The 15,568-nt window shown below is 39.2% G+C and overlaps 1 protein-coding gene across 1 annotated transcript in view; it reads left to right on the forward strand.

The window, feature by feature from the left end:
• ANKFN1 (ankyrin repeat and fibronectin type III domain containing 1) overlaps nucleotides 1–15,568 on the forward strand; it is a 58,884-nt gene that overhangs the window by 20,835 nt on the left and 22,481 nt on the right. Inside the window, exons 5-7 of the mRNA XM_051634919.1 lie at nucleotides 5,395–5,492; nucleotides 7,007–7,097; nucleotides 10,709–10,816. Of these exons, the coding sequence (XP_051490879.1) occupies nucleotides 5,395–5,492; nucleotides 7,007–7,097; nucleotides 10,709–10,816 (297 nt within the window). The remainder of the gene's footprint in view (nucleotides 1–5,394; nucleotides 5,493–7,006; nucleotides 7,098–10,708; nucleotides 10,817–15,568) is intronic.

Raw genomic sequence — 15,568 nt, forward strand, 5'->3', positions numbered from 1 at the left:
TACAAATCCATGGGAACAAATACAAACTCTTCAGTGCCAAACACTTGTTTCTTCCTAATGGAAGCACTAGGCTGGCATCTCTGTCAGTGCTCCCTAGAGCTGGCATGACTTGTCTTTCTTCTATCATTCTTTGGAGAATTTCCAAACATGAGAGAGGCACGAACAGAGCCTGAATCCAAATCACAAAAACTGGGCTCCTTTCTTCACTCAAGCTGCAAAGAACAGCTCAAGGCAGCTAGGAGGAGCTGACCAAATACTGCAAACAATATTATCCATCTGAGTTGGTGATGCTGTCCTCACCAAAAAACTGATTCCTGCTTTTCATTAGTGTTCAGTTCTTGTCACTTGTGTTATACTTCTAAATTTTGGTTAGATACTTCATCCTGGTTTTATTCATGCAGAAGGCAGTGTTCAGTATCCTTAAATCAAGCTGCTAAATAAATACAGTATATTATTAAAATTATTTTGTAAAGATCATCAGGCAAAAAAGATGGTGTGAAGTGGTTTCTGGTGTTAGTGCTCTCTTTCAGTTTTACATTTCAAATTAAGCTGTTGAACAATGCAATTATTTCTTTGGAGGCCCTTGGAAACATGCTAAAATCATAGTGTCGTTCAGTGTAGGTCCTGGAGCTGGGGAGGAAGGGAAGGAGAGAATCCTTGCTGCTTTAAAGCTGGTTTAAAAGCCACAGTGCCACAAGGCTTTGCCCAAGGTCACACAGTAAATCAGTAGTAAACGCAAGAATAAAACCCAGAATCCCAGCTCCATACACTGTTCTGCAGACCCCATCGACTTAGCAACAGAAATCATGTTCCTCAGTCTAATTAAACTACTCAGCAATTCAGTGAGTAATTTAAGTGAAGAGAAGCAATAAATTCTACTGTGGCTCAGGCTATTTACTTGACTTGGAAGAAGGTGCTTTCCTGAATGAAGCTACAATAGGGTGAGGAGGCATTTTCTGTCTTTGCTTTGTCTCTTGTCTGTCCATCTGTCTGATAAGCTGCTTAAGGCACACTCAGTGAAACAGAAAGATAGGGAGTGGAAAAGAAACAGGTGAAAATAAACCTCCCCCTTTAAAATAAAGTGCATGAATTGAGTATTTAAAAAAAAACAAAAAACAAAAACACACACAACTTGGCCACAAGTAGGTTACATAACTTAAGCCAGTCTAAAATTATGTGCCAGCAATTTACATGAGTTTTATGTAACTGTTTATACTGCTGTTTATTTAAAAATTACTACTTATCTTGGCGACCGCAGCAACACATCGTGCATTTGCTAGCGCTGGAATACAGGGCACCTTCATTAAAACACATAGTCACCAATATATTAAACACACAAGAAACCCCTGCTCTGACATAAAGTGAAGTGTCAGATGGAAAGCCGCAACAGCGAAGACATTCAGCGTGCACAACAAAGCAGGCCTTTGGGGTGTTCAGAGCAGGACTGGAACATGCTCCATCCTTAATTCACCCAACAGCTTTCAGGTCCTTTACAGCACAGTTGGTACAGTCTACAAGACCAGCTCTTGTTCCTGGGCTCTTATAAAGGATCCTCTTCATCTTCGAATTTTTATACGTGAGCATTTTTATATTCAGCTTTTAAAGTGCTGGGGTTAGCTAGCCTTTTGTTCTTTCTTAAAGTCACAAGTGCTTTGGAGGTACATAAATGGCTGCTATTTTCTGTTTACTACCAGAGCAGTCTCTCCCAGCACATGATGGGCTGACCATGCACAAAGTTACATACTTTTTAGATCCAGGTTATTCACAAGGGGAAGACATGGATGGCTGTGTAGCTTTATATGGGTACTAGAAAGAGCTATAGATATATCTGCAGAGCCAGAAACTGAGAGCAGCATTGGCCTAATGAATGTCATATAGGTCATAGGAGTTTGTCCCTTGCTGTTTTGGGCTTCCTGAGTGAACAAGATGCCCTGCCCCTCCTTGCCTTCATTTTCCCCCCTATAAAATATGGACACTTGTATTCCCATCCCTCTGAAAGTTTTAAAACCCAATGAATTAGTATAGTAGAGCATTATGTATTATTTTTAGACAACCAGCATGGTAGAAATCTGAAATCCAGCAACATGTAACAGGAGATATAAACTTAATGAGTAATAAATCACTTTTGTTGATTTGCATTTCTTTAAAATGGTATCGTGTCATCCTCTTCTCACTGGTTTCAGTAAAATAATGCAGATTTCATGACTTAGATAATTACATTCTGTCAAATATAGCAATCCTTCAATGACTCCTGTTGATATGTTTTCAGAAGTACTTTGAAACAAGGGGGGAAAGAAGGCACAATTCCAACACAGCTGTTGAAAAAATATTTATTTTTCAGTTATGGACTTTTTTATTGAAGCTGGGGAGCAGGGCTTTTTCCAATTGTGATGTTTATAAATATATATATTTGAAAACTGAATTCTGAGTAACTTTGCATATACCATCTCGTTAGGCAAAGATGGGGAGTTCTCAACCATGATGCCCATATCCCGATCCACAAGCCAACAGCATATTCCTCTGTTTTCAATTTCATGGGTCTCAGCTGCCACAGGGTAAACTAAAAAAACAAGTGACAAATGCTGGCATTTCTTGGCTGTCTAATGAGAAGCACAGCTGAGCCTGAGCCCCTCAGCCACTGAAGACTCAGCTGGTTGAGGGGAGCAGAGGGGAGCACAGCTCTCCTCACTACCTCGTGGAAGGACAAGTCAGTCTCCCTAGCAAGTCAGTCTTCCCTAGGGGACTGGGAGATCACGGTGCCACCCAGCAGGTGGATGAGGGCATTTGCCCTGCACATGGGGGTTCACTAACAACATGAGTTGGGGTAGGAGTTTGCCCTAGAACACCAGAGCAAAGCTGTTATTTAGTATTTCAAAACCTACTTCCTCAGCTGTTCCTGAGATGGCTTTCAAGGCAACATCAGCCTTTTTTCCCTTCGGTCTTTCAACTCTTTCTGAACTCAATGGTCCTTGATTATTTCTGAGAACAAACTACTGTGCTGTTGATAGTCCTTATACTGGTATTGTTATGTTTCTGCTGAATCTGTGCTTGCAAAGGTGTAGGATTACAATTCTGTTCAGATTAAGGCAGTTAATTCCTCTTTGGGCAGTGTGCTAGGAAATCTAAATATTAAGAACACTTTTAAATGCCAGAACAGAAGTGGAAGGGTTGAGAAGGAGACCCCCAGCAAGACTAGGGCTGCAATGTTTGTCTGTGTAAGCTTACCCAAATTTAAAAATCCCTCTTGAACTACAGGTTTATGTTTGGGCACTCTCCAGTCCACCGAGCAGCTAAAAGTTTGGGAAGCTCAAAAAGCAGCTTAAAGCTGCTTATTTCACCCTTGGCTTTTGTTTCATGCTGCCTAAAGCACAATGTTACCCCTGCCCCTCCTGCTGAGAAGCAGTCAGTTGTGCCTAGGGACTTCAGTGAAGACAGGATTTGCTGGTAGAACATGTTGAGTGACACTACCTTGCTTTACATGAACCTTGGAAAAGAAAAACTGTATCTGAAGTGATGCAAAGCTGTTGATAACATGTTCAGCAGTTCAAACAAGGTTTCTCCAATTGATTCTTAGGGAAAATGGACAAAATGTCTAAGTTTGCAACAATGCCCCCATGATTTAATAAGTGGAGTTATAAACCCTGGTAAGTCATGGTTTATAGTGGAAACTCTGACAGGCCATCAAGTTCAATGGTACATATAAGCATGCATATAATTAATTTGTCAACAAAAACCTACAACACATTACTGTAACAGTCTCTACATTTTCTTTTTAATGTACAGAGATAGATTCCACTAAAGGTGGCAATAATGAAGTATTTAAAACCCATGAAAAACCAGAAAAATGTACAGTGAAAAAGGTCAAAGACAATAGACAAAACCAATATCCTTTTCATTGTAGCAAATAAAAAATTGTTGCAGAACATGCTATGCATTCACAAACTGCAATCACAGAAAAGGAGCAATTAGGACAGCAAGAAAAATGAGTTGTGCTATTGACACTTGGCTATTTTAGAAAAATGTGTTGGCAGTTAAATGTTGTATATGCTAAGCAAAAAAAAAACATATCTGTGAAGCCTTTTTCTTTTCATGTGAAAATACCAGCATGATACAGCCAGAAGGTGAAAATTCCACATCCTGAAATGAAAATATCTATACACTCTGACCTATTCCAAATCATTGACTTCAATACTAATAAGTAGGTAAATAAAGTATATAGAAACTATTTTGTGAACCCTAAAGAGAAAACTTTGGATTGAATTCTCTAGCTTGGTGTAAATCCAGAAAATTGATGGTATTTGCCTGCCTCTACAGTAGAATAATTTAAGGGATTAATTTCACTATTTTTTTTATAGGTTCTCTTAGAAGTTTGAGTCTGAATGTACAAATTACTAACTCCCAGAGACATGACTCAGGATTGACTTTAATCATGGTGCCTGTCATTACTAAAATCCAATTTAAGAAAAAGAGTCTGGTTCCCTACTTGCAGCCATTGGTTCCCCACTTGCATGTATTCATTTTTTAAAATAATCTAATAGTTTTTCATAGTCAGTTTGATACTATTTCACATGTGTATTCATTCTTGCAGAACTGAGGAGGAGTATTGACAGCAGGACTACTAATTTCATAACCCCTTAAGCAGGAATATGAGTCACCTGTCCTGGTTGACGAGAGCACTTTGGTGAAGGCACCCATTGTAATTTAGGCTGCAGGGGAATTTGGGAGGGATGTGTCAACCCAGCACCACTTAATTCACTTCAAAAATGGACACAGGTTAATAAGTCCTTCTGGAGCTCTGTAATTTCAGTGACCACAGCAAAATCAGGTTTGGACAAGAGAGCCAGAACCCACTGAAACCAAGGAAGAGACTCGCGCCTGTAGGATCTAGTCCAAGGAGGATATTTTGATACAAATTAGCCAAGACTCAGTGATGAGAGTTTCATGGCCCTGTGGAGCCGAGAAGCCTCTCTGCCCTTGCCTACCTGGGGAGATCCAACTGCAAAACAGTGATTTTTGTTGGTTTGGATGTGTAAACTGCCAAATGGCACTAGCAGGTCCAAATCTACTCTTTCCCAATGCTTCTCTTTCTTTAAAAGGAAATTGTTTAAATGAAGGCAACTGTTGACTCCATGTAGTTTGTATTGCAGTGTATTTTTAAGTATTCTTTCCTGAAAAGCTTTTGAGCAATATTTTGTTTTTCTCTCTCATACAGAGAGATATAATTTCACTATTGTGTGAAGTTTTGCTAACCACTATTCCTAAACATGACTTTTAGCATCCATATGGAATGGGAAACTTCTAGGACAATAGTTAGCCTGTGAGTGAACCAAGTACTTTGGTTTCTTTGCTTGGATTGACATCTGATTCGATTTTCTCCTGCTATTTGTTTCCTAGTGGAATGGAGCTCTTCAGAAGACTTTTCTCCTTTGGTTGGTGAAATAATTATGGATAATCTTCAATCTTTGAGGTGCACCATTTCAGGTCTCAGAACGGTGAGTGCCAAATGACTTTTTTAGATCTTGATGCTCCCTGCCACCCCAGTGACACAAAGACATAATAACTTGGTAATAACTGTAGAGCACCTTTCTTCTAGCAGCACTTCAAGCCATTAAGTATAATATGCCTGGTATCCATAATCCAAAAGCCACAAAGGAATAGAAAGACAGCATGAACTGTTTTATAAGTTGTCATGCTTAGGGGAGATCAGAAAAGGCTGGAATGAAAGCTCCTGTTGTCTGGATCACAGGATAATCTTTGGGCAGATCAAAGGCTTATGCAAGACCTAGGCCTGACTCTGATGACCAAAAGCTAAAATAACAGTTCTTCTCTTCTGTTTCTTCTATAGGAACACGCACATTCATGGCAATCACTGTCATTTGTGTCATTTAGATTTTATAAATGTTTTACACTGATAAGAACTGGGTCAGTGACAGAGGAAACTGGAGAATATTCATACAGTTCTTAAGCAGAATAATTTTGACCACATGTCTCAAAGACTTTTTCCTATGGGCTGTTGAGGACCATTTGTGCAATCAAATTTTGATTCACAAAATACCTGCTGAAAATAAAGCTTACTCAAAATGCAATTATTTCCACTGGAAACATCATCAGAGGGGCACAATCCAGCATCCACTGAGCTGGAGCCATTCCATGGAATTCACTGCATACTGAGTCAAGCCTACAAAGTTATGGTAGGGGGAGACATGCATGTGACACTTGACCAGTGCCCCAAAACATGGGCTGTCAAAATGAGAGAATTAACTTTAAATGGTAAGCAATGAGCACAATATAAAACCCTCTACATAGAAGAGAAGAAAAAAATAAAATTGGAAAAAAAAAAAAAAGGGTTTTTTTCTAGCCTTTTGTCTGAAGAAATTTTTTATTTGAAGCACACTGTCTTCCAGGGAGCTGACCCACAATATTCATTTACTCTGGTTCTCATTTTCTTCAACAAAACAGAGTAACTGTTCCTAAGTTAAAGCAAGCTTGCCAAGTCACTTCCATAGGTGTCTGTTAAGAGCAGTGCTTAGTGTATGTTTGTTTCTACTCTCCAAAGTTCATTACATATTTAAAGTAAAAATTAGACTCTCAGAAGTGCTCTCCATTGCCCTAGATTTATGCCTCAAGATCAGTGATAAAGGTCTGACTAAATTCAGTGGCAGCCAAGCAAAGCTGCTTCCATGCCATGCTGGTAGAGAGAGTGTTACTAGGAAAAAGGTGAGTTCCTATTCCTGAAATCTGACTGTAAGAGTTCCCAGGGTTCAGCTTTGGTAGAAGAGACTGCAGTTTGTCCATTGGTGTTGTTCTGTCCTGTTAACCTTCAGCAGATCACCTGCCCTGAACTCTTTGTACTATCTGTCCATCTGTCATGATGCATCAGTTGATGCTGCTGAAAGCTATTCCAGTTTTTCAAGGAAAACATCCTTGGGAGGGACTGGTCTCCAGTTATTACTGCCAAGATTTTGAGTCAAGAGATAGTTTTGACTTCGGTTGTTTCCATTTGCAGGGCCAGAGGTATTATGTCCATGTTTCAGCATACAACATGAGAGGATGGGGACCTCCACGAAAATCTACTCCTGCATATGCTTCTCCTTCAAGTGGGTTCAGTTTGTCAACCCTCCTAGTTTGATTAGTGATGTTGCTTTGTAAGAAAAGACAAATATTCTGGTTCATGATTTAATTGTCATGCCACCTAGAAGTGAAATTAATAAATAAAACTCAACTCCTTCCACCCCCTAAAAATAAGCATAATAATAATATATGTTTATTTGTCTTATATTTTATTCTTCTCTAGTCCTTTGGCAGAACATTGTCAACCAGTCGCTAACACTTCAGTAAAATGAGAAATAATTTTACTTTCATATATCTTAATAGAGTTCTGTTATGTGGAACCTCATTTGTCAGTACGTTAATGGATCAAAACCTGAACTGCTAGAACCAAAACACTGATATATATCATGTGTAATTTTGTATTCTGCCTTCTAGTATTACAGATCCCATTCACTGGACCATTCTCACAGCATCCTTCCTGTGTGTAAAATACTCTGGTGTGGACACACATGTTGATAGGATTTAGCCTGTAAGCACTGAAATGCTCCAGACATGTCCAAGACCCTTCTTCCTTCTCAAACCTGTGACATGTTTTCTGAGACTCTATTAGGAATGTGTTTTTTCATTTTTAATTTTTAATGTGATAATCACATTATACTGGTAGTTGTGTTTCCAGGCTTAGTGTTCACTGCCAAACTGGCTCAGCATATTATAGCTTTCTTTGTATTGATTAATGCAGTAAAGTGGGACTTTTCAATGTGACTAATGTAACATTTTAATAAACTTGCATCCTAATGTGAGAAAATCAAGCAAGCTCTATCTACTCTCAGTAAACTGGTTGGATAAATGAGGCTCTTGCAGTACCATTGTCCCATTTTGCTTCAATTTTGCTCTTGTTTACCCCGGAATAAAACCAGAACCAGGCTAAATAAATATTCTGTTTGAGAAAAAAAACATGCTAAAATTGTGGTACAAAATTCTACTTTTGGCTATGTGGATAACTCACTACTATGGAGTTGTTTTGAATAACTTAATGACCTTGACTATAGCCAAGGCACTTGGCCCCACAAACCAAAAATTTACATCAGGTGAGAAACAGACTTATAAATCCCCAAACCACAGGGCCCTCCTACAAGACAAGTGACATGTAAGACTGTAGCTTTTTTTTTGCTTTGAGCACATTGCATCCTCTTCCCTGTCTGTATCTTCTCCAGTATTATTAACCTTCTGAAATCTGACAGCATGTGCCAATTCCAGAGCTTTGGGATGTAAGGGAAGTTTTCCTGCAGATTTCAGTGGGTCATCACAAAAACTATGCAGAGTATTAAGTTAATTTCCCATGTTTAGTGTTTCAGGGATTCTGGGCTTTAGAGTAGCAGAAAGTCCTAGACTTGCTGGCATTAGAGCCCTGTTGTCACGTGCAGCTGCTCAGAACTCAGTGAAGTTCCTGCTTCCAGCACTACTTCCAGACTACTACTGCAGTGCCTGGGACAATCATTGTGGGGGTGTTTGAAAGGCAGCCAAAGTAACAAAAGGAGTCTTTTAAATTTCCCTGCAGGAGAGCAGGAGCATTAGTTGATATATATGGGATTTTTTGTGAGTTAATAGCAAAGAAAAATGTTTCTTCATTGCTATATGTGTGTGTTTTCTTTGTTGGTGAACACAGGAGCATGAGGCAGACTCAGCTCACTGTATGAGAGAGCTGGCAAGAAGGTGTTATTTTCACTAAGTATCCTTAGTGACACATGCTTAAGCTTTACACCAAGTGAGGCCATCAGAGCCTAGATGTAAATTATTTCATTAAGTAAGACTAATATCAGAATTTCAGCTTGAGAGACAAGATGTTATTTACTTCTGCAGTTACTGGGGGCAGAACTTCTTTATCCATGCGACTGCCTTCAGCACTGGTTTTGAAAACTAGCAGATTTGTGCTTGGCAAGAAGGCAGCAACCTGAAATTACACAAGTGTTGCCTAACAAACAATGCCCTAAGCTAAAAATTAAATGGAATACATTAATGCTCTACAAAGTTGTCTGTAACAGCAGCCAGGAGAATATGCGAGGGAAATGAAAGCATTAGGGTTTCATCCTGATCCGTCCCAAACCTAGAGCATCAAAGGTTACTGACATCCTTGGAGGTGCATCTGTGGAGCCTGACACTGGATGCTTGCCACCCTCCTGTTTCCCCTACATGCAAAACTGCAGCCTAGAAAGTGGTGGCCAGTGCTGCACAGCTGGTCTGTGAAATCACAGTAGATAGTAATATTTCTGGGCTAATTCATTAGCATGTGACTGGTGGACAGTGAGGGAAAGTGGTCTGATTTCCACGTCATTTTTAAGGTAGCCAGCCATCTGGAGGCTCAATAGGTTTGGAAACAACGGGGACAGAGAAATCCTGAGGTTGTTTGAAACTCTACCAAGTGTGATGAAACCAAAGCACTCTGAGATTGGTGAGTTCCACTTGGTTTCTCTTGGCTGCTCACAGGAGACCTAAGATGTGGCCTCTCCACACAGAGCTATAAATGCAGCTGGCCCTTGAGCCCTGCTACACCACACAACATGCAGGGCAGCCACTCTGCAGCTGTTACAACTGCCCACAGGCTATCAAATGTCTTCCCTTTCCACCCTTTCATGGGGCTGCTATACTAAATGGCAGCAAATATGTATTTATATCCCTGGAATAGTGAGCCCACTGGAAGGAATTCTTGACTCCAAACTTGCACCAGAAACTAGATCTGTGGATTTAGTGAGTGAGCAAACTGATTGTTAGTGGCTGTGAATATATACATGGCCTTTGCCAGCAGGTTGGAAGCATGTCTCCTTTACAGCCAGATCTCTACCTTGATCCACCATTGCTTTGAGTCAGGAAACTGGCACAATACTTTTTGTCCTTATAATGAAAGTATGAAAATAGTTCTGTCTGGAATTAAAAAGCTCCTCTCTGATACACACAGTTTCATCCTGCTATTTGTGATGAGATTGTCTGGGTTTTAAAATCGAGATTGAGGCTGCAGCTAGCAGCGAAGGAGCAAAGACAGTCTTTTGTAGGTTGAAGGTGCATGGGACAGGAACCGCAGCTTGCCTCACGAGTGCAGTGCTGAGCAGACCAGAGGCTCTAGGGCAGGAATTGCCAGCGTTTGTTCAGGCCTCTGCTGGGAACAGATTTTCAGAAGTGATTTTACTCAGAGCATGTTTCTCTGGCTACAGAGCTAGCTCTGGGTGTAGGAAGATGTTAATTCTCTGTTTTCCAATCGGTTTCCTATATAACTGCTTTCTGATGCCTCAGCAAACCTCAACAGCAGCAGCAGTGTGAGCTCGGTGAGGTACGGGGTGTCAGCACGGGGCAGGCACTTCAGCTACAGAGCCCATTTATGTACTGAAGAGAAATACCCATTGTCTAGTCAGTCACTACAGGAGCTTCTAGGAGCTGATTGTGAGCTTTCTTAATAATCATTATGATTAATTACCTAGTTGGCACGAGGCAAAGGAAACATTGTACAAGTAACAACAGCAGACTTAAAAACAACTGCAATTATTTTCTTGTGTGCCCAGATGTAAAACTCCTCTCAAGCCAAAAAACTCTCAGAAGCAAGAACATATTTTAAAACCTTCTCCTGCTCCTTTGTGTTTCATTTCTGTTTATTTCCTTTGTTCAATAGACTGGAAAGACTGCAGTGGAAGAGAACCTCGGCACAGGGGACACACTGAGGCCCTGGAACGTCTCCTTCAGCAGGTTCAAGCAGCTCATCAGCATTATAATTGCAGAGGTAAGGATAAATATCTGGGTGGTAGGGCACCAGCTGAAGCCTCTGTGGCGCCTGTAATTTTAGCAGTTTTCTAACTAGGTCATACCTTCTCATTCATCAGGAAAAGAAAGATATTAATATTGGCCCATCTGGAATCACTTTAGCACGCTATCTTGCTCTTAACCCTTGAAATTAGTTGGATGAAAACATCTGCAAGCTAGAATGCACACAAGCACAGACACACCCTCTCTCCCTATCTACCCTACACACCTATTGATTTGGTTTTTCCTACAAATTAGTTTCACGAAGAATTCCACTAAAATGTTTGAAGGATCTCTTTTTTTTTTCATATAAAGAAATACTTTAGGGAGATGACAACTGTTTTGGATCAAAAAAAGAGGACTTGGCTGCCTCCAAATGGAAGACACTAAGTACTCTAGTGGATGTGATGCCAATCTATAATGAAAAATACTTGCATGATGCAGTGGGAAGATAAGATTGCTACATTTTCAAATAGAATGGATCAAAACTAGGAAAGAGTATGAATCTCAGCCAGTTCTTTGCTCCTCATTCATGAGAAACAGACTGTGCCTTTAATAGCTCAAGAGCCAAGGCAACATCTTGGCATTCTTTTTCAGGCATATATAAAAACTCCTGTTCTATATGGGTTGTTGAAAAGTACTATTTATTTTCTTAAAATAAACTTCTAACTGGAATAATGCAAAGGAACTTATTTTAAACTGAAAAGTTGAACTACCATGAAGTTTTCATTTTTCTTCACCTAGTCTGGCTGTTATGTCAAGTTGCATCAATGAATTTAAAATCACAGAAATACTGAGGGCTAAAATCATCTGGCTGAAATGGCAAGATGCAGCCTTTGTTCTTTACGTGCAAAGATGTCACTATCACAGTGATCCACAGGCTGCCACAACACATTGTAACCATGGCAACTTAACTACTCAGCTATGTTGCTCAGAAAGGGAAAGGAGACATTGCAAGAAAATGTTGTTTTTCTAATTAAGATTCATACAAGCCTTATCACTTGCAGGTGGTCCTGGTACTGAAAATACAGATTATGTTTTCAATCTCTTATGTAGCTTTTTTCTTGCTATTTTTCTATTTCCTTTCTGAAGTTAGTGCATATCTCAGGCCTTTCAGGCCACCTTCCTAGTCAACAGTGATGGAACATCTGAGAATATTTGTAGTATAAATTATTTTACTGACATACCAGCCCAGAACAGAAGCAGTTATAAGCAACATGTAGAAAATCCCTTCTTTTGAGAATCTGACACCAGTGCCTGGTTCTTATAAAATTCCACTGCTCTAGAAATTAGCTCCAGTCTCAAAGCAAAGCACAGACAATTCTGTTGTTGATTTCCTGACTCCTTTTCCTTAAATAATAAATAACAACAATGTAGAAAATCTGTTTAGCTCAGAACATTTTATTGCACATCTGAAAGAGGATGTGGGAGCTTAAATGTGTCAGTACAACACTGTGGAGTCAGCTTGAGCAACACCCTTGCCCCTAACCAAATTAAAAATCTCATAATTGCTTGTAATGTTAGCATTACACAGTAGTATACTTTTGATAAATCAATATTATAACATAATAAGAGAGCTTTTGGAACTTGTTTTAAATATATGAGTGATGTCAATACCTTGTATTTCGGTACTTTGGTAAAGAATCAAGACAAAGCATTTTCAGAAAAAGTAAGGACTATAACATCATTTTGACTCTGAAATGTTATTCTGGTATTTATTGCCCTCAGTGAAATCTGAAGATGTTGATCCAGGATCTGAGATCAGCTACTCTATATGGCCAAAAACCTCAATAACAGCTATAATATAATATAATATAATATAAGCCTGAGGTAGATTCTTAATGCAAAAAAGCATTATTCAACTAAGATGGATAGAAGTCAGCTTGGCTATGCTGTTATACACAAGCTAGGGATGTGCTCAGGCATTTATGCATTCCTCACCTTGCTTCTCTTTACCACACTCTTCTTTAATCCTGCATTATATTGTAATCTGTGTTTTCCTCATTTGTTTTAGAGGTGTCAATAAATAGCCAGACATTGTAGAGTATCCTTGAATCTGCTTACAGCCACTGATTTGCTGTGGTTTATTAATGAGAACAGAATCAAACTCTGCATGAATTAAAGCTAGATGAAGACAGAGGCAGGACTCCAACTTGGGGTCCTGGCACCTTGGCTTTTCACTAAGTGACTCCCCACAGGATATCACATACATGCTGCTCAGCCTGGATGAAGGAGAGTGCAAGGGAGGTGGAAAAAAATGAGGACAGTTGATCTAAAAGGTCTGACATACTTGGATAACAAAGGCAAAAAGCCTCAGATGACAGAGGAGCTAGAAGAGCAAGGCTGTGTGGTGCTGCTCCAGAGTCATCTGGGAGGGTGAAATTGCACAGATTCCACACAGATCTCTTGCCCAAGTCTGTTCACTCAGGCTTTGTGCTGCAGCCTCTTGCCCTACACTTTGAATTTCAGGGGCTAAAGAAAAAATACCAGGAAGAATACATTGGAATGTACAGTGAGTTTAAGAGCTTTTGGAATTAGATCAGCTGTTGCTTTTGAACCTGCTCTGCGATATGATGAAATCTCCTAGGGAATTACTTAGGAAGTTTTGCTTTCATATGTTTAATCTTCTGGAAAACCCTGATGATTACAAACAACAGTCATCCATTTGTCTTCATAATACCATGCTACAGGCTATCATAACTGAGTTACTACAATTGTATGTCCTGGCAACACTTCAAATGTATTTTTTAAGTTGGTTTTTTTTTCTTGTAGATCATTCTTTCTAAACAATTGTGAATGGATTAAGTAATTCTGTGATGCTTCATTAAGAAAGGAACCCAACTCTTCAGTAAATGCTTCCCAGATACTTTCTTTCTGAAATGTGGTTGAAATGTATTTTATTCAACAAGTCAGAGGTGAAAAAAAAATTTCTAATTGCAATTTAATTCACAAGCAGAGCACGTAGGTTTATTGCACTTAACAAAGAGAAGGATCTCTGATTCCACAAGGCATTTAAAATATTTACATTGTAATGATTTGTGAGGACATACAAAAGCAGGTTTGCAAGCCATAGATTGAGAATTTCAGGTAAGGAATTTAAGAAGTTACAATTTCAACTGGCCACTATTTACGCCTTTAACTTCTGTGTGAAATTATGTTTCCATGCACATTATCCCAGTGCCAGTTTTCTGCACAGCTAAAAATGTGCAGATTTAAATTGACTTTTGAATTTGTGTGGAAGTTTCCAGCTATTTGATCTATTTTCATAAGGTTGCAGAGTTACTGAAAACTCTAAGCCACTTTTTATGCTGTCCACTAGGATTTCAGTAGGATCTAGCTCATCTTGTGCTAATTTGCTTCCTTATTCAGGGTCATCCTAAATGATACTTAGCTGTTCCACAGGCTACCAGATTTGTGGGGGTAAGATCTCAGATAATTCTGCACTGAGGTAATTCCATTTACTTCACATCTGCCCCACTTGAGGAGAGGCACCCACTTGTCTAGCGATAGGACAAAGACTTCCAGATGATCTTCCTCCTCAGAGAAATGGCACAGCATAACAGACATTCCTCTAGAGCAGAGAGCCCAGATGCACACTAGCAGCCCCAGTATGTAACTGTTCTTATTCTTCCACAACTGACTTATGTTGCTTTTAAATATCTATTGCATTTAAGTGAACTGCAAAGAAATGTTTACTTATCCTACCTGAGAAGAGAAAAACTGCTAATGTTGTTCATACACCTTTGTAGTTAATTGCCTTCTTCAATCCAGGTTTGAATGTTTCTGATTCTCTAAACTTGGCAACTATTTGTTCACTTCTGACCTTCTATTAAAAGTGTTCACAGCTCTACTGCTGTATCATTTTATTAAGATAAACATCTTTTGTTGTTATTGCTGCTTTTCTATAAAGGTTACTCTCTGTTATTTTTTAGTTAATTAAATAACAAAGTTCCATTTCCTGTAGACCCAAATTATCCTCTAATCTCAGTTCCATGGTTTTTGGCTTCTAGACACACTATCCTGCAAACCAAAGGCAAATAGCAAGCTAGAAGAGCTTACAGTCTCCATCTAGTTTTACATTATTTCTTTTGTTGTTGGCTTCTGCAAAGCTGTGGACTAAACCCAAACCACCAAATAGCCCAATAACATATATTTCACTTGTAATGTGCCCTTTTATTTTAATGCTGCAGTCTCTGGGTGTTTTATACAGAATTACATTGCTTTGCCTTCAGCAATTTCCTCCTCCCTTCCCTACATCCTCAATATAGAAGAAAATAAAAGTTGCATAATTAGAATGTAATTTATATTCCTAAGGTAATTTTAACCTTGGAAAAAGGAAGGAGTAGGACAAGAGTTTTCATGTAGCATTTGGTTCACAGTAAAATATAAATTATCTGGGGAGATACGGATAGAAAAACATGTTATTTAAAAAAAAAAAAAAAAAAAAAAAAAAGGAAAAGGAAACAAAGATCAGTTGCACCAAAGGAGCAGTCACAGATTTGGATGAGTCTGTTAAAACTAAGCTGAACAGCACACTGGAGAATACGCCGTGGAGAACAAGTTTGCACTGGAAAGACAATGGATTTGATTATCTAATAAGTCTCATACATCTGAATTGTATGATTTCACCCTCAATAGAACCTTGTTCTCTTTGTACTTGCTGTTCAGCAGAGTGGTAATTATTGCTAGCAATGTGTCGTCTTTCTGTGATATTCACTGTGCAGATTATGGT

The sequence above is a fragment of the Apus apus genome, chromosome 17, assembly GCF_020740795.1.
Source record: "Apus apus isolate bApuApu2 chromosome 17, bApuApu2.pri.cur, whole genome shotgun sequence".
Classification (NCBI taxonomy): Eukaryota; Metazoa; Chordata; class Aves; order Apodiformes; family Apodidae; genus Apus; species Apus apus.